Source organism: Artemia franciscana, chromosome 2 (genome assembly GCF_032884065.1).
Source record: "Artemia franciscana chromosome 2, ASM3288406v1, whole genome shotgun sequence".
NCBI lineage: Eukaryota > Metazoa > Arthropoda > Branchiopoda > Anostraca > Artemiidae > Artemia > Artemia franciscana.
Genome location: NC_088864.1, coordinates 15,953,481 through 15,976,216, shown reverse-complemented (window position 1 = coordinate 15,976,216; position 22,736 = coordinate 15,953,481). Strand labels below are relative to the sequence as shown.

The following is a 22,736-nucleotide window of genomic DNA, read 5'->3' as shown; positions in this document are numbered from 1 at the left end:
AATCGGCTACCTCCGTGGTAATCTACGGTTGGTTATGGCTGGAAAGACATTTTCCAGCAATAATATCTGTTTACGCTAGAATCGATAGCTTACACGTAGAGGAGAATTCCCAATAGTGTTTCCACTAGCGACTCATGGCAGTTGACGCCACCTTCGGACAATGTACCCACCCGGTCACACCCCCTGGCGTGCATTATCATGCCTAGGCATTTTCACCCTTTTGCTGATTCCAAGATTTTGTAATCGGCTACCTCTGTGGTAATTTACGGTTGGTCTACTATATATATCTCTATTTTTATTGATGTCTTTTAGTTTTACTGCTGATGATGAACACTGTATATGTGTTCGAAATATCCAGTTAAAAATTTTATATCTATTCACTATCTATTAAAAGGTTTCATCCCTATTTTGAACTGTTATACTTTCAGGATGAGCAAAACCCCAGCGAATTCAAGGTGTCAATCAAGAACTTAGAGGTATAGTGATGATGCTTTTGAGGAGCCACTCCAAGTGGCGAGGGGGAAATGACTACGCGCAGGCGCAGAGCTTGTACAATTGCAAGTCCATTCGCAATAATTTTCATGGCAATGTCTTTACCGACGAACGTTTCGCTTAGAGCAAACATAGGCTAGAGGGTAGAAAAGATAGTAAGTTTTCATGTGAGCAAACCCATTTATTTGATAGGGTGGACGTGGGGGGGGGGATATGCAAGGCACTAAGACACGACTTTTCTTTCATTTTGGCATAGGAAGTGTAAATTTTCTCTGCGTGGATCCAACTTCGTGTAATATCCAACGTATATTAATGCCCGCTTTATATCGCGCGCGCGTGTGTGTGTGTGCGTGGGGGGGGGGGGCTGAGGGATGGTCAAAACACAGAACCGAGTCCATATTCGGGATTTACGTACCAGATTTTTCTATCACTGACTTTTTAAAACTGCTAGTTATTTTTTTGAAGTCGTTATTAGTTTCTTTTTAAGAAAACCTACGCCAAATGAGGGTTTCTAAGATCGTTATGATTAAAATCTTCAGGGTTTCTTTACATCAGGATTTTTAATATCGTTCTTTAAAAACGTTCACGGACTTCTTTTCCCCCAGGATTTCTAAGATTCTTCTTTTAAAAAAAACCTTCAGGGCTTCTTTACTCCAGGATTTCTTTGAATATTACGTAACTGGGTTTGGGATGTTACATAATAGAACGTGTTAGAGTCCACTTATCAAGCGGGGGAGTATTGACATAACCGTTGCTAATAAATCATTTCAATTAACTATTTCAACCTCATTATGGGTATATGAACTCATTATGGGTATATCCATATCTAATATGAACCTGTTAATATTTCTCTTAAAATTTCAAAATAAAGTGTGGTTTCTCAGGGTACATTCGTTTATTCAACTTTCGTTTTTGTATTAAGATCAAACATTTCCTTAAAACAGGGGAGTTGTAAGACAAATCCTTGATTTTAGTCTGCAATATTTGCCAATTTAACAATGTTTTCCCCTATGCCCTTTCCAAAAATATTCACTTGGTGGAACCATTTGCTTAACCTCTCATATTTACGAAGAAATAATTTCAAATTGTTTATGTCAACCTCATTGCATACCTTGTCCTTTAATATGAACATGCTAAGGTTTCTTTGGGTGCTTTCCTTGATTCAAGTTTGTTGCTAGCATGTAACATCAAACATTTCCTTAAAACAAACCAAATACCTGGTAAATCCTTGATTTAAGTCTGCAATTTTTACCAATTTAACAACCTATTGGCCGATAATTCCCCCTAATAACGTATGAAATTTACGTATAAATAATTTAAATTGCCTATGTCAACCTCATTACTAATTTGTCATGTCCAATTCCAATATGAATTTTTTAATTATACCTTCAAACTTCAAAATCGAAGGTTTCTCAGGGTACATACCATGATTCAAGCTTCTTTCTAGCATGGAATATTAAAAAAATTCCTTGAAACAAGTCAGTTCCATTACAAAATCCTTGATGTAGTCTGCAATTTTTCTCAATTTAACATCCCACTATTTTGTGGCCCCCCTTCGAACGATATCCGACTGACAAAACCACTTTTTAATAAATCATGTCAATTGCCTATGATTAAAATAGTGGAGACATGAGAAAGTAATGTAATGAAATATTTTTTTGAAATAGTGGTATGTAGAATGATGAATTTTTTGAACTCATTCCATTAAACACTTCATTATTTTTTCTCTTGAGATGTCACTCATTCCATTTTGTAATCATACGCAAGTCTTAACATGGCTTCATGTACAACCTCATCACACATTGCATCACTGGTATTATTGGGTGGATTGTCCGTATCTGTTGGAAAACTGGCGATGGCACTAGTAATGCTCACCGATGCTTTGCTTTTATTGAATTGTCTTTTATTTCCTTGGTGATGTTATTTGCCAATGAGAAATTTCCCTGTGTACTACCACATTATTTTTACACAGGTAATAGTTCCAAAACTTGGATAATATATAATGTGTAACATTAGTGCAACGGTACGCCCTTCTTCTGTTTACCTTTCGTTGAATGCTAATACCCGAAAGATGGCGGTAGGATTTATAAATAGGTAACGTGTTACCCGCGCTGTGAGAAAGAACTTGACCCTCGTTTTCAACTATTACCCTTAGACTTGCATTTTCTTTAAACACTATCAACTTTGCAAAATCAGTTCTAGCGATTCCACCTTTGGTAATTTTGAATTTTTTCGGTACTCTAAAGAAATTTAACCTCTCAATATCATGACAACGCTCGCTTACATGTCCAATTGTATCACCATTAGTGCTTGTTTTGTAATTCAAATATTTGTCCTTGTCAGCATTTAATGTTACGATAACTCTATCATTTACACATACTTTCTTGAAGTATTTCATCTTCATTTTTCATCATGGCTATTATTCTGTTCAATGATGATATCTGTTGGTAAACGACCAATGATACTATGGACGTTCAGCGATGGTTTGCTTTTCACTGAATGGTTTTAAATTTCCTTGATGATGTTATCTGCCCATGCACTTTTTATTTTGTCCTCGAGTTCACTTTCAATTACCACATTGCTTTTACACAGGTAACAGTTCTGACACATAGACTAGATATGGCTTATGATATTAATAGATGAGTATGCTTTTTTTCTTCCTTTTACGTTCCGTTGAATGGTAATACCGGAAAGATGCTAACATTGTTTATTCACAGCTAACATTTTACCACTACCACAGAAATAGGTTAAAGCACTACCTTCTCTGGAAATTTTACTCTGGTATATCCACGATTTTGACGATGAAAATTCTTGGGTACTCCAAAGGAATTTAACTCCTTACTGTCATGACAACACACACATACATTTCCAATAAGATCCCCATTAATGCTTGTATCATAGTTCAAATAATTTTCCTTGTCAGTATTCAATGCTACGATAACTTTATCATGAACACATACTTTCTTGAAGGATTTCATCTTCACCTTTTAAAATAAAGATGTGTCTTTATCCTTCCAGTGTAAAAATGTTAGTGTTCCAAAACTTACAAAATCTTGGAATAAGCAAAAGGGTGAAAATGCCTTAGGCATGATAATGCGCGCCAGGGGGGTCACCGGGTGGGTACATTGTGCCAAGGTGGCGTCAACGGCCATGAGTCACTAGTGGAAACACTATTAGGAATTTTCCTCTACGTGTAAGCTATCGATTCTAGTGTAAACGGATATTATTGCTGGAAAATATCTTAGGAGTGATGAGGAGTTTCGAAGAGTGCCGCTTGTCTGCCATAGTGTGTCACGGTGACGTGCATTACCATGGACTATCATGTTGGGGGGGGGGGTTGTGTGAAAACACGAATCAATGGATTTAAAGCACATTTTATCATGAGAATATTAGAGAATGTCATAGGAATGGTAATATGTACCAAAGGGTGCCATATGTCAGCCATAGTGTGCCACGGGTCGGGAATTGAGAGAAAAATAATACCAACAAAGAATGAACAAAATATTGAATGAAGTCACATGTCTTGTGCCCTCCTTGAATTTACCTCTTATAAATCACATCTTGGGCGTTCCCATTAAAAGCTGTCAAAAATATCTCTTAATGTGGCTTAAAGTTTCCTCTAACTGGATTATGCAAAATACGAAGAAAAATATTATTAAAATATGTGCTTTCAACCAGGAAGGCCTGGTCTTGGTTCAAAGAGTTGGACCTTCCCATTAAAATCTCTCAGAAATATCTCTTAATATGGCTTAAATTTACCTCTAGTAACAATTCCCCCCTCTGCACTGGGATTGGTTTCTAAGAGTTTCTGCCTTTCTTTTATTCACGCCTATAAGCTTATATTTTATTCTATATCAGCTTTTTTCTGTTTGTTTTGCCGTTTGTTGAGTTTTAACTGCTTTTTCCTGTGATTTCATGAATTTATAATGTTTGTGATGCTTGGCAATCAGGAATTCATACTCTTGGCTCAAAGAAACGATGCATTTTCATTAAAATCTCTTAGAAATATCTCTTAATATTGCTTAAATTTACCTCTAATAACAACTCCCCCCCTCCGCCTCAAATTGGTTGCTAGGGTTTCCACCTTTTTTAATTCACGCTTGTTTTGCTTTTATTTTACCTATATACGTTTTTTTCTGTTTCTTTTCGTTTGCTGAGTTTTAACTGCTTTTTCTGTGATTTCCTGATTTTGCTAATTACGTTTTTTATTATTATTAAAACTTTTATGTACAATAAAAGTCTGTGTCTTACGAAGCATTGTCTAAGTCACGTTTGAAAATTAATAACATTGTAACAAGCAAGTGTACCTCAAATGTAACTATAAGAAAACATCTCTAAAAAATTCTCTAAGAAGGACTATTCTTATATGTTCTGAGAAAGTTTATATCCTTCTCTAGGTAAACACCTTTGAAAATTCTCTACGAAGGACTATTTTCCTGTTTTGAGCAATCCTTGATCATTCCCTAAGAAAACACCTTTAAACATTCTTTAAGAAATACTATTTTCCTATATTTTGAGTAAGTTTATATTATTCTCTAAGAAAATATATTTTAAGATTCTCTAATAAGGACCCCCCAAAATGCCAGGATAATATCGCCAAGAAGTGAAGAATCATCTTGTCCAGGCTTGTTCTAAGTTCATTGATCCTCAACAATGCCTTCGCTAAACTTTTTGCTATCATGTTTACGAGATAAGTTACCTGTTGTCTACGTAGCCCTGGTAACGCGGAAAACCAATAGGAATATTATCGATCCAAGCAATTATATGTCTATGATGTAACATCAGGTGGTTGGAACTCGGGAACAATGGATATGGAACACGCGATTCATAGCTTATCGATCCGAGTGAAAATCCAGTGAATTCGCCGATTAGGAAACAACTTATCATGTCGAAGGTATTTCCCGAATCAAAATGCTAGGAAGCGATAGCTAGTTTAGCTGTCTAAGGCTCAGGTCTGCTCGTTGGGAAAATTTCTCGTCTTACCTTGGGAATTTTTTTTTATGAGGAAAAAATCTTGAAGAAAAATGTCTCAACAAAGAAAAAAATCTTGAAGAAAAGTGTCTCAACGAAGAAAACATCTTGAAGAAAATGAAATCTTAAAGAAAAAAGCGGCTCGAAGAAAAAAACTCCTTGAAAGAAAAGTGAAATTCTGAAGACAAAGTATCATGTAACATCCCACTTGTGCGCCGTCATTAGGTAACACGCCACTTGTGTGCCGTCTTTACGTAAAATTTACGTGTGTGTCGCCATTATGTAGAAGCTTTGTCTGAGTCCTCCTCAGTTAAAACCGAAACTTCTCCACCGGCCCTCACCTGCAATAAGTTACGCAAGAATGTGTCATCCTTAATGTAAGTAGACAATCTCCTATTGCGTAACATATCTATAGTATTATGTGACATACAGGTTCCATTCTTAAAGGTGACAAAAATCTTCGGATCGTAAATTTTCCTTGAGGAAAAAATTTTGAAGAAAATGTCTTGGAGAAGAAAATAAAATCTAGAAGCAAATGAAATCTCGAAGAAAAAAACGTCTTGAAAGGAAAACGAAACCCTAAAGAAAAAAATCTCTTAAAGTTTTATTTAACATCCCACGTATGTGCTGTCATTACGTAACACCCCACATGTACGCCGTCATTACGTAAAACTTGTGTTTGCGTCACCATTACGTGATACTCACGTGTGTGCTCTCATTTACTTCCGGGACTTTCCCACAGGCCCTAACCTCTAACAAGTCATTCGAGAATGCGCCATTCTTAACATATGTAAACAATCTATTACGTAACATACATGTGTACTATAGTATTACATGACATACAGGTGGGCTTAATCAATAACACCTGCTGGCTGTTGTTGGAATGGAGGGATATGTGTGTCGTGGAATGGTGGGATATGTGGTCGTCGAATGGACGGATATGTGGTCGTCGAATGGTAGGATATGTGTGTCGTAGAATCCCCTATTACGTAACATACAGGTGCACTACAGTATTGCGTAAAACCCATGTGTGCGTAATAACGTCTTGAAGGGTTAGTAGCTCCAATAGTCCACCCCTATGGGCGTGCTTAATCCTGGAACCCCGTCATTATTTAAGTAAACTTTCGGGTATGTTTAGGGGATTGTTAGAAAAAGGTAGGAGTGCGAACAGTCCCCTCTCATGTCTTCTTTTGGCTGCCATCTCCCTAAAGGCATCTGATCAAAACGTTTTATCGGAATTTACAAAATTCAAAGAATTCCTACAGGGATGTTTATTACTTAACGTTCAGAAAAGGTATGATTGATCTGTAAAAATGAGAAATAAATCTGGCTTTAGTGGTTTGTTACGTTCGATTTTAATTATTTTTTCCCTTTTTTTTACAAGAAAACAAAGCTTTTCTAATGAATGATCTTGATATGCATCTATATCTTGACTTTAAAAAGCAACTAATTCCAACAAAGTTGAACATGCAAAGATTTTATGATATTTACCCCATGATATTGCCTCATCCTTGTAGAATACTTAAAAACTGAGTTAATGGTTATCAACATGGCTTATCGCTCTGTTAGAAGTTTGTAACTTTATTATTGTTACCATCATTGATATTGTCGTTGTGAGGCTGAATTACTGTAACAATGTTTCTAAACTGGTTCTCTTCTAGGTTTTTGAGGATGCAGAGAAGCTTAGAGATATAGATGAAACAATACTATCGTCACTACTACGTCTTCAGGAATTCACAAAATTAAACATTTGTGTCATTTTGATCAGCTGTATCCCTTTTGAGAAGTTCAGATCTGGGACTGGCTTTAGAGAACCGTTTCAGATCCATTTTCCACAATACAAAAAGGGTGATTTTTCTTTTATTGATTATGTCTCATTTTCCGAAAGCCATATAGATTTAGATTAATTTAGATTTAATTAATACAAGTTCTTTGAAAGCTCTTCAAGATTATATTGGTTGCTCCTGGTTATGGTTATTTCTCTGGGTTTAAAAGGTTTTGGCTTTCGATAGCAGCTAATCTCAACGTGATTGAGAAACCTGATGGTATAGGCTCATTGGGTATAGACGTTGAATACTACCGAATCCGGGTTCCACTAAACGTGCAGTAGGTGCGCTAGGAATGGGGTCTCTGCGGTTTCCAAGCAAATTTCTAATGTAAATCCAAAATTGTAGTTACATCATAGAGTATGAGGAATGCAAATTTGGCTACGACATTCTGGCAAGTGACTCGTTGACGTGGATGGTTTCATCTTCGAGATACCAAAAACTGAGATAACCAAAAAGAATTATCTCGAACTTCCAAAAAGAATTCTCGGACAGACTGCCATTTTTTATCATCTTATATTCGAAACATTGGATTTGTGTTTGTTAGTCTTCTATGCAATTAATTTTCAATAAAATTGTCATTCCTTTGAAAGCCATTTCTTTCTAACGAAGAGAAGATCAACCGGCAAATCATTTATTGACGACAGCATCATCGAATGAAAAAATTACTTCAACAAACTAAACAGATTGCTTCAAAATTACCGTATGACGTTTTATAACTTTTAATTTTAAAAGGATCAGTTTTCGTAAGTTTAATGTGAAATGGAATCAAAAGGATGTATAGCGAGAAAAACAAGCATCCTTTTAAGATAAATGAAAGGGGCTGTTCAATCCTCAACGCCCCGCTCTTTACGCTAAAATTTTTCACTGTTTTAAAAAGTAGATTTGAGAGAAAGAATCAAACTTTAGGGCAAAGAGCGGGGTGTTGAGGAGGGAACAGCCCCTTTCTTATACGGAGTAATTTCTGTTCGTTTTTAGTTTTAATGTCGCTCCTTACTTTCAGTTGAAAAAAACTTGTTTTTTTTATTGTTTAATTTCTGGATGTTTTTGAATTAATGCATGTTTTGATCTTGGATCTCCGCACATAAATAATTAATACGAAATTTCATATTTTTTTTTTTTGGCTAAATGGCTTTCTCATAGTTTTAATCGGAAGATTTTAAGAAAAATAAGCCAGGGAGGAGGCCTAGTTGCCCTCCAATTTTTTGATTACTTAAAAAGGCAACTAGAACTTTTAATTTCTTGCGAACGTTTTCATTAGTAAAAAATAAACGTAACTGACGAATTAACTTACGTAATGAACTTCTATATTGGTATGTTTTTATTGCGTATATGAGTTGGTTCAACCCCTCGTCAATACCTCGCTCTTTACATTAAAGCTTAAATGTTGTCCCAATTCTTTAAGATTGACACCTGAATCACAAAGGCCGGTATTACGAAGAGGTAATCTCCTCATATGCGTAATAATTTCTGATCGTTTTAAGTTTTAATGCTGTTCCTTACTTTCAGTAGAAAAAACTTTTTATATTTATTTTTTCATTATTTTTTTAAATAATGCTAGAAAATCCTGCGCTCCCTTCATTGAAATTCTCTTGCCCCATGACAAATTCCTCCATGGAAAGATCCTCCCACGTAAGCCCCCCTCAACGTCTCCCCCCACCCCCAAACCAAGCAAATCCCCCTGAAAACGTCTGTACACTTCCAATAACCATTACTATATGTAAACACAAATCAAAGTTTGTAACGTGCAGCCCCTCCCACGGGGACTGTGGGTGAGTAAGTCATCCCCAAAGACATAGTTAATAGGTTTTCCGACTATGGTGAATAAAATGGCCATCTCAGAATTTTGATTCGGTGACTTTGTGGAAAAATGAGTGTGGGAGGGGGTCTAGGTGCCCTCCAATTTTTTGGTCACTTAAAAAGGGCACTAGAACTTTCAATTTCCGTTAAAATGAGCCCTCTCGCGACATTTTAGGACCAATGAGTCACAAAAATTCCACATTTTTGTAGATAGTAGATTGAAACTTCTATATTGGGGTTCTCTGATACGCTGAATCTGATGGTGTGATTTTCGTTAAGATTGTATGACTTTTAGGGGATGTTTCCCCTTATTTTCTAAAATGAGGCAAATTTTATCAGGCTCGTAACTTTTGATGGGTAATACTAATCTTAATGAAACTTATATATTTAACATCAATATTAAAATGCGATTCTTTTGATGTAACTATTGGTATCAAATTCCATTTTTTAGAGTTTCGGTTACTATTGAGCCGGGTCACTGCTTACTACAGTTCGTTACCACGAACTGTTTGATTTCTTAAAATAAAGACATTTGGAGTACTTATAAGTGCGGTATTAGGAGTGCTCAAGACAACTAATTACCTCTTAATATACAAGCACAAAAGTTATTTTTATCAATTTTTATTTTCTTTTTATAGAGGAAATTATGGACATCATGGTCCTAGACAAACCAGAAGATACCACAGAAGAATTTTATCGCAAGTACGTTCGCTTGCTTTTAAGTGTTTTTTGGACAGTTTGTCGGGATTTATCAGAACTTCGTTATATGGCCCAAATGAATTTTCAAAAGTACTGCCGCCCAATTACGGAAGGTCAAGCGGAAGTGTCAGATCAACTCAAGCTTTGGAAAAATGCAGAACCCATTTTTCGTAAATCCCTATCAGCCATTTATTCCCGGGAGCTGTCGAACATTCTAAAAGATGATGATGAGGATGAAACAAATCAAAAATTAAAAGCTGTCGTGGACCTTCCCTTTTTTACAAAGTATTTATTGATAGCTGCGTTTTTGGCTTCCTATAATCCATCAAAGTATGATAAACGGTTGTTTGTGAAGCACCATGGGAAACAGAGGAAAACAAAATCTTTTACTGCACAAAAGGAACGCTATAATAGTCAGCTCTTAGGGCCGAAGCCTTTTCCACTCGATAGACTTTTGGCTATTTTTTACGCAATTGTTGAAGAAAAAGTTGCACCGTCTGCCAATATTTTTTCACAGGTAATTTTTTCAGTTCTGTTATTTTTTTGTGCAATATAATATTTTTTCTCTTCAAACAGCTTCTTAATAATTCACGTATAAAGCAGCACCCCCTCCCAAGGAAGAAAATAGGGGCTTTTTGCCCCTCCCTCCAAAGCATGAAAATTATATTAAAGCCGCATTTTTGGGTTATATAAGGAATAAAATGAACCTTACAAATACAAAATTGACGTCCTCCCTATCAATTCTGAAAATATTTTTTAAATTATTTAAATTTTAAAAGATTTAAAATTAAATGAAATATAATAAAATAAAATATAATGAAAATATCATTTAAATTTTTAGAATATTTTTTAATATTTTTAAATATTTTGTCGATTCTGAAAAATGCCCTATGGAAACAGAAGTTGTGTTTTTTTTTCTTGTTACCGTGGGTACCTAAAGATGAGAGGTCAATGTCCCTTCATTGCGGTGACCAAAATATACATAAAATGTACAAATATAAATTTGTATAATATATTTTATTTAATTGTTGACTAAAAAGGTTGATCTCCAAAAAGGTCGTTTTTGGAGGCAAATACTGGCCTCTCTGCTAATTTATCATACATATCATATGCTGATAACTTTCTAGTTGTATCAGATCCAATAAAAAACAAGAGCTAAGAGCTCATATGGCACTTTTGACGAGGCGAGAAGAGCTAAGAGCCAAGAGATCATATGGTATGAGCTCTAACAAAATTCTATGAATCAATAGATTGATTTAAACGGAAAATCAGAGGCTTAATGCGGGTCAAGATTTAAAATAAGAGCTCTGAGTCACGATGTCCTTCTAAATATCAAAATTCATTAAAATCCGATCACCCACTCGTAAGTTATAAATACCTAATTTTTTCTAATTTTTCCTCTCCCTTTAGCCCCCCAGATTGTCGAATCTGGGAAAACGACTTTATCAAGTCAAATTGTGCAGCTCCCTGACACGCCTATCAATTTTCATCGTCCTAGCACGTCCAGAAGCACCAAACTCGCCAAATCACTGAACCCCTTCGCCCGACTCCCCCAAAGAGAGCGAATCCAGTACGATTCTGTCAATCACGTATCAAGGACATTTGTTTATTCTATCCACCAAGCTTCATCTCGATTCCTACACTCCAAGTGTTTTTCCTAGATTCCCCCCTCCAACTCTCCCCAATGTCAAACGATCTGGTCGGGATTTGAAATAAGAGCTCTGAGACATGAATTCTTTCTAAAAATCAAATTTCATTAAGATCCGATCATCTATTCGTAAGATAAAAATACCCCAATTTTCACGTTTTCCAAGGATTCCGGTTTCCCCCTCCAACTCCCCCCAACGTCACAGGATCTGGTCGGAATTTAAATAATAACTTTAAGGTACAAGATCCTTCTAAATATTAAATTTCATTAAGATCTGGTCACCCTTTCGTAAGTTACAAATACCTCAATTTTCAAAATTACCCCCCTTCAATTCCACCAAAGAGAGCATATCCGGTCCGGTTATGTGAGTCACGTATCTTAGACAGGTTTTTATTCTTCCCATCCAGTTTCATCCTGATCACACCGCTTTAAGTATTTTCTAAGATTTCCGGTCCCCCCCACCTCCCCAATTACGCTTGATCCGGTTGAGATTTAAAATAAGAGATCTGAGTTACGAGGTCCTTCTAAATATGAAGTTTCATGAAGATCCGATCACTCCTTCGTAAGTTAAAAATACGTCATTTTTTCTTATTTTCAGAATTAATCCCCCCCCCCAATAGACTGGATCCGTTCCAATTATGTAAATCACGTATGTAAGACTTCTGCTTATTTTTCCCACCAAGTTTCATCCCGATCCCTCCAATCTAAACGTTTTCCATGATTTTAGGTTCCCCCACCCCAAACTTCCCCCAACGTCACCAGATCCAGTCAGGATTTAAAATAAGAGCTTTGAGACATGATATCTTTCTAAATATCAAATTTCATTGAGATCCGATAACCCGTTCGTAAGCTAAAAATACCTCATTTTTTTTTAATTTTTCAGAATTAACCCCTCCCCCAACTACCCCAAAGAGAGCGGATCAGTTCCGGTTATGTCAATCATGTATCTAGGACTCGTGATTATTTTTTTCCACCAAGTTTCATCCCGATCCCTCCATTCTAAGTGTTTTTCAAGTTTTAGGTTCCCCCCCCCCAATTTCACCAGATCTGGTCGGGTTTAAAATAAGAGATCTGAGCCACGATATCCTTCTAAATATCAAATTTCATCGAGATCCTATCACCTGTTCGTAAGTTAAAAATACCTCATTTTTTCTAATTTTTCAGAAATAACCCCCCCCCCCCAACTATCCCAAAGAGAGCGGATCCGTTCCGTTTATGTCAATCATGTATCTAGCACTCGTGTTTATTTTTCCCACCAAGTTTCATCCCGATCCCTCCACTCTAAGTGTTTTCCAAGTTTTAGGTTTCCCTTCCCAACTCTCCCCCCCCCCCCAATGTCACCAGATCATGTCGGGATTTAAAATAAGAGCTCTAAGACACGATATCCTTCTAAAAATCAAATTTCATGAGTTCCGATCACCCGTTCGTAAGTTAAAAATACCCCATTTTTTCTAATTTTTCAGAATTACCCCCCCCCCCCAACTACCCCAAAGAGAACGGATCCGTTCCGATTATGTCAATCATGTATCTGGGATTTGTGCTTGTTTTTCCCATCAAGTTTCATCCCGATCCCTCCACTCTAAGTGTTTTCCAAGATTTTAGGTTTCCCCCCTCCAACTCCCCCTAGTGTCATCAGATCCGGTCGGGATTTAAAATAACAGCTCTGAGACACAATATCATTCCAAACATTAAATTTCATTAAGATCCCATCACCCATTCATAAGTTAAAAATACTTCATTTTTTCTATTTTTTCCGAATTAACCGGCCCCCCACTCCCCCCCCCCAGATGGTCAAATTGGGAAAACGACTATTTATAATTTAAGCTGGTCCCGTCCCTGATACGCCTGCCAAATTTCATCGTCCTAGCTTACCTGGAAGTGCCTAAAGTAGCAAAACCGGGACCGACAGACAGACAGACCAACAGACAGACCGACAGAATTGGTGATTGCTATATGTCACTTGGTTAATACCAAGTGCCATAACAATGAGAGATAAAAAACTCCGCAAAAAAAAACCTCAAGCGAGACTGCGGCCAGTAGAGAGAAAAGACTAAAATAACGCGAATATTTCGCCTGTATCCAAACTAGGCGTCCTCAGCACAAGATAAAAAGAAAAAAACCACTAAACTAAAAAGAAATAAAACCAACACCAATAATAATCAATACAATTGTCGCTACTGATCCACGTAGGGAAAAGAAAAAAATTTGCGATTGGTTACCCCATGCAAGATAATCAAATAAAGTATTAACGGAGAGGTGGAGATTTGCTAATGAAAAGAGTGTCAATATAAAGCACCTTTTTTACAATGCTTGACGTTATTACAGTGCTTCCATGTATTTTTGTTGCTCTTTAAATGCATACGAATGTGACATTCATCACATGAAACTTTTTTTTTTCAAAATTAAGGCTCCAAAGTATAATCAGTCAAGGGGTACACATCCTGCCAATTACCTGTCAAAATATTGCCTTGTCCCACTCTGGTTGGACCTCTGAAACTTCTTAATATTTTTTACTTCCTTTAGCTCTTTCTGACAGCTTTTAGTTTTTTTTTCAAATGTTAAATCTTCTGTCATTAAAACAGATAATTCATTTTTTTATACATTCTGCTTTAATATTAGAGATATTGTGCACGCTCTAGAAAAAACTTAATCTTTATGGCTCACTAAACAGCATCTTTGGTTTCTATATAGTGGAAAATTACAACTTATGAAATTGCTTTTCCATCACATTGTTGAAGTTTTTGCTGAAAATTTACTATCGAAAATTTGTCTGCGAGGTCACTTGCGGCTCATAAACTTATCTAGTCTGTTCTGTCGGTAACTCCGAGCCAATCGCCAATATTCAGCTATTGTAAAGATGGTTTGACAGTATACATCGGATACTTGAAGCCAAACGATTATTTCCCACTATTGAATGCTTGTTCATCTAAGATGAACTTTATACATAGTTTTGGAAACCCTACCCAATTTTTGGCTTGGGGAAATGTGATTAAATTACTCTAGTGAATTATTTCAAGGATAAGGCATTTTAAGAATTTAAAATAATATTTAAAGTTTGTTTATTAAGTTTTTCATATTACATCTTATCGCTTGAAACTGTTTATAGTTTGAAATCGTGCGCATTTATACAGGCTTGATATTATCGTATTAAATCGGGACATCTGTTCACTTCTAAAATGGCACTACCCATGCAGGGGAAATTTTCTTTCTGAGGAATCAAGCCAAAGAAAATTGTACAGGTATTGTCTTTTGCTTTCCATATCTAAATCTTTTCTCTGCCCAAATCTTACAATATCCTTCCTGTATAGCTCCAAGCAATTAAGATGGCCTTAGAAATGTTGGTTGTTTATCACGTAATGTCTAAACCTATCCTCATTGTAACTGACTCGTAGACAGCTATGTCTCAACTGAGCACAATTTATTTTTCTGCCCCTGATACAGATCTAAAGGCAATTCGTCCATCAGTTTACAATTTGATGAACAAGGTAATGAGGTGAAGGTCCGACACACATTCTTAGCAACAGGGAAACCGAATGGAATAAAACAGTAGACTTGTCGCTGTCCCGACCGAAGTCTCAGACAGCTCTTTTGAAGCGGAATGTTGGAGATTTATAAATTTATACAGTAAAAGGACTAGGCTCGTTTTCAAAATAAAATGCACATTTTGGGAGTTCTATTTGTTTTCTTGGGGAATGTTCTGTGGGTAGTATTTAGGTGATTTTTTTCCTATTCTCTCTAGAGCTGCCACCACATGAATAGAGACTTTTTTATGGTCTCAATGAGAAAATTTTCTTTTCTCTACACAAGCTGCCACAATTTGTGTAAAGTCTTGTATCTGGGGATTATTGTCTTAAGGGATAAATCTATCAAATATATTGGTTATTAAACTTATTTATTGAGTATAGCAATCTTTTGAGAGCAACAATCAGGGAAGTTTTCTCCTTTTCTCTCCAGCTTCCACCGTGTGCATAAAGACTTTGTTCTTGGAACTTTTGTCTCGATTTTGCCATCTTTCTTAAGCGGGCAACCATCAGGGTAATTTACTACTACTACTAACAACTCACCGCAGCACCAAGCTGCGTGAGACCCACACAGCTATGCATGCTCCTTCTCTATCCCAATCTATTCAAAGCCTCCCTCTTTCCACCCTCCCAGGAAGTTCTGCCACCACATGAATAGAGACTTTTTTTATGGTCTCAATGAGAAAATTTTCTTTTCTCTACACAAGCTGCCACAATTTGTGTAAAGTCTTGTATCTGGGGATTATTGTCTTAAGGGATAAATCTATCAAATATATTGGCTATTAAACTTAATTATTGAGTATAGCAATCTTTTGAGAGCAACAATCAGGGAAGTTTTCTCTTTTTCTCTCCAGCTTCCACCGTGTGCATAAAGACTTTGATCTTGGAACTTTTGTCTCGGTTTTGCCATCTTTCTTAAGCGGGCACCCATCAGGGTAATTTACTACTACTACTAACAACTCACCGCAGCACCAAGCTGCGTGAGACCCACACAGCTATGCATGCTCCTTCTCTATCCCAATCTATTCAAAGCCTCCCTCTTTCCACCCTCCCAGGAAGTTCTTTTTTCCTTTAAATCTTTCTTTATGACTGGGTATTTACTCATATTCTCTTTCCAGCTAACACCATATGCAAACAGACTTCAATCTGGGTATTATTGTCTCAATTGATGGATCAGTCAAAAATATTAATTAATCGTTCAGTGCCCGTCGGCCAAGTGCCATATAGCAATCGCAATTTCTGTTTGGTCGGTCCTGGTGTTGCTAGTTCTGGCACTTCCAGATAAGCGAGGACGACGAAAGTTGGCAGGCGTATTAGAGATCGGGCCAGATTTAATTAGAAACAGTCGCTTCTCTGATTTGACCCTCTGGGGGGGAGTGGAGGGACGGTTAATTCGGAAAAATTAGAAACAAGTACTTTCAAAATGTATTAAAAGCTTGTATAGCGCAGTGGATATGGCGTTACTATTTTACTCCGGAGGAAGTAGGTTCAATTCCTGACAGAGACAATTTTTATAAGTTTTTTTTTCTTACTCTGCCATTTTTAGTATTAATTTATAGTTTAATTTCAAAACCGTTTTCAAAATGTCTGGCCTTGGCTGAAACTTTTACCAAAAATGGCAGATTGGACCACGTTTTATGGTGATTAAATCTGGAATTTGCTACGGTATAGGCCAGCAAGCGTAGGAAGAGCTAAATCAAGCGATGGATTTAAAGCGATCAAAAATTATATGAAAAGCTATTCAGCTTCAGAGGCAGGAATCCTACGCAGTGGTGCTTATCATGGTAGCCTCCAAAAAAAACATCACCGCGATAATGTTGCGAAATGTTGGCTTTTCCGACCTCATCACAAGTGCCATATGAGCTCTTGGCTCTTGTTTAATTTATTGATCAATCATTTGATCGACTGACCAATCAAGCATAAATCCCTTTCCTGATATGAGCTTTTTTCGAAAGTATTCACTTAAAGTAGGCTTATCTTTTAGCAGTTTATCAGAATTTCAGGTTATATCTTAGTTTCTTCTCTATACATATTAATCTTAGTGTTCAGTACGTTAGGGAAGAGTCATAAATGCTAGTAGAACTGGTCCTATAATAGTAATTATAAACCTATAAGGAATGTGTTCTGCTGATTATATGCACATAAATGATTATATACTTCCAAATAAAAGCAAATTAGGAATAGTGTGTCAACTACCTAGCTCAACTACTTATCTTCGAAGTGTAGGAACAGTTTTTCCCGGTGTTTGTTTATCTTATATGTCTTATATGTAACTTCGATGGGACATAAAACCTAATGCGCTATCAGAAACTAGATAGCTGAGTTTATTCGAACCGTAACGTAGAAAAAAAAAAACCTGAATTCGGAGTTAAAACCAGCTTCATCAGAGAAAGAAAAAATCACCAAGTAAATTCTACCGTACTGGCTTAATAATCAAATTATATTCTATATGAAATATGCAAATAACTTATTATTGTAAAACTATTTAAAATATAGATTTCATAGTTTTCCAGTTCTACATATCAGCGTTCCCTTCGGCTAACCGAGAAAATGTCTGAAAACCTAAACTAAATTTAGGAGCTCTTAAAGTTCAAATTGTATTTGTGATTCATGAATTTAAGAATAACAAATAATTTTCTGTTCCAAATCTGAGAACAAACTAGAGTTTTTAATGGATCTCTTTGGGTTCCATGTTCCATAAGTCCTTGGTGATTTTTCTTATCTTAAAAAAGGCCCGTAAATTAACTGATGAATGTTTTACTGGTTCCACTTCAGCTAAAACCTTGATACATCTACCAGCCTCAGTAGTTTTGTTGCCTGTATTAGTATACTTCCTTTATGTTTTCTTCTAGGTATCATCTCTGGTTACTCTTCGGCTTGTCAGTCGCATTGGACATAGCATGTTGGAAAACCCGAAATATCGGTGTGCCGTCAATCTTGACTTCATTCGAAAGATATCTCGAACTGTAGGTTTTGAAATTATTCCATATTTGTACGATCGGGGTATTTCGACATAAAACTTGATGTATCGTATTTAATCACATTTTATCTCCCTTTTACTTTTGAATAAATATTTTTACCATCCTTTTAATCCTTTTTAGGTGTATCACGTTAGAATTTAATCTACCAATGAGTTCTCTGGCCTTAGTTAACGTGAAATTTAGTCATTTAGACCTTTTCTGTTTAAAATCAAACAGTTCGTGGTAACGAACTGTAGTGAGGAGCAATAGTAACCGGAATTCTAAAAAGTGGAATTTTGATATCAATAGATACATCAAAAAATTCGATTTTAATGCTGGTTTTAAGTATATAAGTTTCATCAAGTTTAGTCTTACCCATCAAAAGTTACGATCCTGAGAAAATTTGCCTTATTTTCAAAAAAGGGGGAAACATCCCCTAAAAGTCATTGAATCTTTATGAAAATCACACCGTCAGATTCAACGTATCAGGGAACCCTACTGTATAAGTTTTAAGCTCCTACCTGCAAAAATATGGAATTTTGTATTTTCTTTTTGTCAGAGGAAAGATCACGGATGCGCGTTTATTTTTTTTCCAGGGTTGACCGTATCGACCTACTGGTCCAAAAATATCGCGAGAGGGCTCATTCTAACGGAAATAAAAAGTTATAGTGCCATTTTTAAGAGACGAAACAAAATGGAGGGCAACTAGGCCCCCTCCTACGCTCATTTTTTCCAAAAGTCACCGGATAAAAATTTTGAGATAGCCATTTTGTTCAGCATAGTCGAAATATCTAATAACTATGTCTTTGAAGACGACTTAATCTGGCCTTTTTGAGTAACCAAAAAAAATAGAGGACAACTAGGCCCCCGCCTTTTTTTTCTCAAAATCGTCCGATCAAAACTTGGAGAAAGTCATTTAGCCGCAAAAATTAATATGGAAATTTTGTTTCAATTATTTGTGTGCGATGAGCTAAAATCAGCACCTGCATTAATTCAAAAACGTTCGGAAATTAAACGTAAAAAAAACAAGTTTTTTTTTAAACTGAAAGTAAGGAGCGACATCAAAACTTAAAATGAACAGAAATTACGCCGTATATGAAAGGGGCTGTCTTCTCCTCAACGCCCCACTCTTTACGCTAAAGTTTGACTCTTTGTCACACTTCTACTTTTTAAAACGATACAAAAAACTTAAGCATAAAGAGCAGGGCGTTGAGGAAGGGACAGCCCCTTCCATATACGGAATAATTTCTATTCGTTTTAAATTTCAATGTCGCTCCTTACTTTTAGTTAAAAAACTTGTTTTTTTTTGCATTTAATTATTTTTTAAAACAAGAGCTTTTCATATTTGAATGGCTTGGCACTAATATGCGAGAAGTCGAGGGAGGGGTCTCAAGAATGGATATTTTTCTCCTAGGATATGTTAAATTTCTCCAGTCAAATTTAGCTCAAACATTCGACGTTTAATCCTTAAAGGGGAAGGGATATAGCCCCCTTCTAGGTAGTCATGATGGCTCTAAGAAGGGGCTCAGTCTCTAATTGAACCGAATGAATTTTTTTTTCTACAATGACTAAGTAGGCATATGACACCGGTTTATTATAAGGTCGTAAGATTTTTTCTCTCTTATTGGTGGTATGGATGTTGATTGATTTGAAAACCTTTTTTGGCGTTTTTATTGAAAGAATGAAAAAAGATTACCCCCTTCCTAGATATACAAAAATACACCACCCGCACCCAACATTTTCTTGAATCGACGCTACTGATTAGCAGACTTTTTCTAGCTGACAGATCATTGACCATTTACATACTTTGCAACATAAATTACATAACGTAGTGTTAAGCAAAGGAGATATTCTTCTGTCATGGTCTTGGGTAACCAGTATTTTAGTTTTGCTAATTATGGTACGTTCTGGAAATCGGTTTCTAACCTTCAAACATGGCACCGCTCATTTTAATTACTGAATCCAGTAAATTGATTTTTCAAATGCCCTCCTAGGCAGTGGTATCATGATAGGGGGGCAGGGGGGGGGGCATTTACTCTCCTCCCCCCAATAATTTTGAAAGTATAATCCATTAAGTAATTTTAAAGCTGTTGCTCATTTTAAGTGTCAAATTTGCTTTTTACTTTGAGAAAATAAGTTTTTAATTAATCCATGCTCGTTTAATAACATAAGGAAAACGAGAAAAATTGGGGTTCATTACACTTCATAACATATTCCACATTAATATTAATATTAATATTTAATAAGAAGACTAAGTCGCTAAGGCTGGGAATAAGTGAAGATGAAAAGGTTACGTTCGGTATCGAAAAGGTTGACCAGGTGGACAGCTGCACTTGCCTTGGTAGCATTATTAGTAAAGACAGTAGGAGCAATGAAGATGCCAAAGTAGAATAGCTAATACTCAGGGTATTTTTTCACGATTGAAAAACCACCCTGACCTTTGGCTATTCTACTTTTAACATTTTCACTGCTCCAGGAAGACAAGTCTGCAAACCAAGATTAGAATATTGGAAACTATAGTGATGACAGTGGTCAAATATAGTTCTGAAGCATGGGCGCTCCGAAAAGTCATGTTTTCCACAGAAATTGCCTATAGATTGTTCTGGGTACCTGGCTGACTGACCATATTTCTAACAGTAGGCTGTACGAAAAATACGTTCTTATCCCACTTTCTAGGGCTATAATGAGAGAAAGGTTGAGATGGCCTGAGCACATTCTGCAGATGAAGGATGACAGATTGCTGACGATTGTCATTTTCGGCAGCCCGTCAAGGATTAAACAGAAAGCAGGTCGTCCGCGGTTGGGGTGGGAGGACGTCATAAAGAAAGATCTAAGGGGAATGGGAACTTCCCGAGAGTGTATAAAGAGTAAGGCATTGAATAGATCCGGATCGAGAAGTGTGCGTAGCTTTGTTGGCCTCAGGCGGCTTGGTGCTGCGGTGATTTGCTAGTAATAATAGCAACCATCTCTCGCTCAATCAAAGCACGGATTTTATCCGTCTTTTGAGGATTTGAGGTGAACTCCAGTTCAACTCGTATTCTCGTGAAAACGGCCTCTTAGTGAATCATACTATCGTAGTTGGAAGAAAGTGGTGGTGATCCACTTTAATACAGCCTTTGCTTATCCAAAAGTTATATGAAACAGTTTCTACTTTCAATACATTTTTCAAGTTCTTCGGTCACATATCCACTTTTTGAATTAACCAGTTTGTATGTTCTATTTAAACCCTAGAGGAACCTTTTCTGAAAACGATTATAGTACAAGGCTGTCGTATGACAAATTGATTTGGTGCGCTTTTTAAAAGAAACGTGAATAAGTTCTTCTTGTCTGTTAAAGAATAAAATTAGCAATACTCTCTGCGTGAATTTCAAATGTTTACCCATCTGTAATCAAGTACAATACATATCCATGAAATTTCAGCGTAAAGTTATTTACTATAATTTAAATCATTTTTTTACTGAAAATATTTGGTTTATACCAAATAAAGTTATTTGCGAGGAATTTGATTGCACAATTTCATCTACCGCCGAAGTACGCAGAATTCTTGTGATTAAAGATGACAATGCTTTGTGGGATACGACCTGCAGGGACTGATTTCTGTGCTTCAAAAACAACAGTTTCGAATTTGTGGATAAAGAACGTTCTGGCGCACAAAAAAATTTGATTTCAAAGAATTGAAGGAATCGCTTGATCGTGACTCTTGTTAGATGCTAGTAGAACTTGGAAAAACACTGCAAGTTGAATGACAGTTTCAAAACATTTTGAAGCGTAATACAGAAGCAAGGAAGTTGAGTCTTTGCGTTTCTTTTGCATTTTTATAACACAAAAAGAAGCGAGAAATGGATCGCTGCAGGTAAGGACGACACAAAAGTAACTTTGAATTCAATCTTATAGGAACTTTTGCTAAGTCTAGTAAACGAGTATCTTTAGTGGAATAAATCGATACCATTTTCATCATCAGCATTGCTATCAGATTCAAATATATTGACAACATTATTAGAGTGGAAGAGAGATGGATACAATTAAAACCTACGAAGATTATGTCCTAATAAGTTCTTAGTTACTTCACAACTGTCCCGGTGGATGTCAACTTTACGTAACTTCTGTAGTTAATATAAACTTGCTGCGGCTTATAACTTGGAATGTATCCAAAAGACGAGGGAACTGTTACATTGGATTTAAAATGTTGGATGCACTTGCGCCTTCTTCCAGTAACATATCGAGATAGTTTCAATTTCTCCTATGAATTCCTATATTTTTCAAGTAATTTGCCTATTCTTGTCACGCTTTTTGGGCTTCCAGAACCCCTGGTTTAGGATAATCGGCATTTTAATAAAGCTGGTCTCAAAGTAATTTTAGCCTTATAGATAATTGGTAAACTATAAAGTCTTTTGAAAAAATGTCAACTAGTTCCACTTTACAACACCTAATGCTCAGCTGAAAATTCCATGAAACATCTTCCACACCTGAAATTCTTCGGCCGTCAATCCACTTTTGAGTTAACCTGTTTTTTTTTTTTATTCTACTTTCAGGTCTTAAAAGAATTTTATCTAATAACAGCTTAGATTCACATTAATATGCGACTGCCAGATACCAAATCAATCAAGTTCACCTTTTTAATTCGTTATATTTTAGGCGAAAAAACTGATTTAACCATATCTTCGCAAATTCATACATATATTCCAAATAAAAATTAGAAAACGATTGATAAACTTAAGGGAAAACGACAGACATTGTTTTACAATCAACAATTCAATTTTTTTTCCAGAAATTAATTTGAGGAAGTCCATTGGGAAAAAGAGATTATTGTCCTATACTT

General features: G+C 36.2%; 1 protein-coding gene across 4 annotated transcripts in view; it reads left to right on the top strand.

The window, feature by feature from the left end:
• The window catches only part of LOC136037862 (origin recognition complex subunit 5-like), a 98,901-nt gene extending 80,860 nt beyond the window's left edge, over window positions 1-18,041 (top strand). For all 4 annotated transcript variants that reach the window (XM_065720715.1, XM_065720732.1, XM_065720727.1 and 1 more), the window contains exons 5-7: window positions 7,125-7,311; window positions 9,728-10,305; window positions 17,810-18,041. In XM_065720715.1, coding sequence (XP_065576787.1) covers window positions 7,125-7,311; window positions 9,728-10,305; window positions 17,810-17,974 — 930 coding nt within the window. In that variant the 3' untranslated portion in view covers window positions 17,975-18,041. The remainder of the gene's footprint in view (window positions 1-7,124; window positions 7,312-9,727; window positions 10,306-17,809) is intronic.
• Window positions 18,042-22,736: the final 4,695 nt, after the last annotated feature.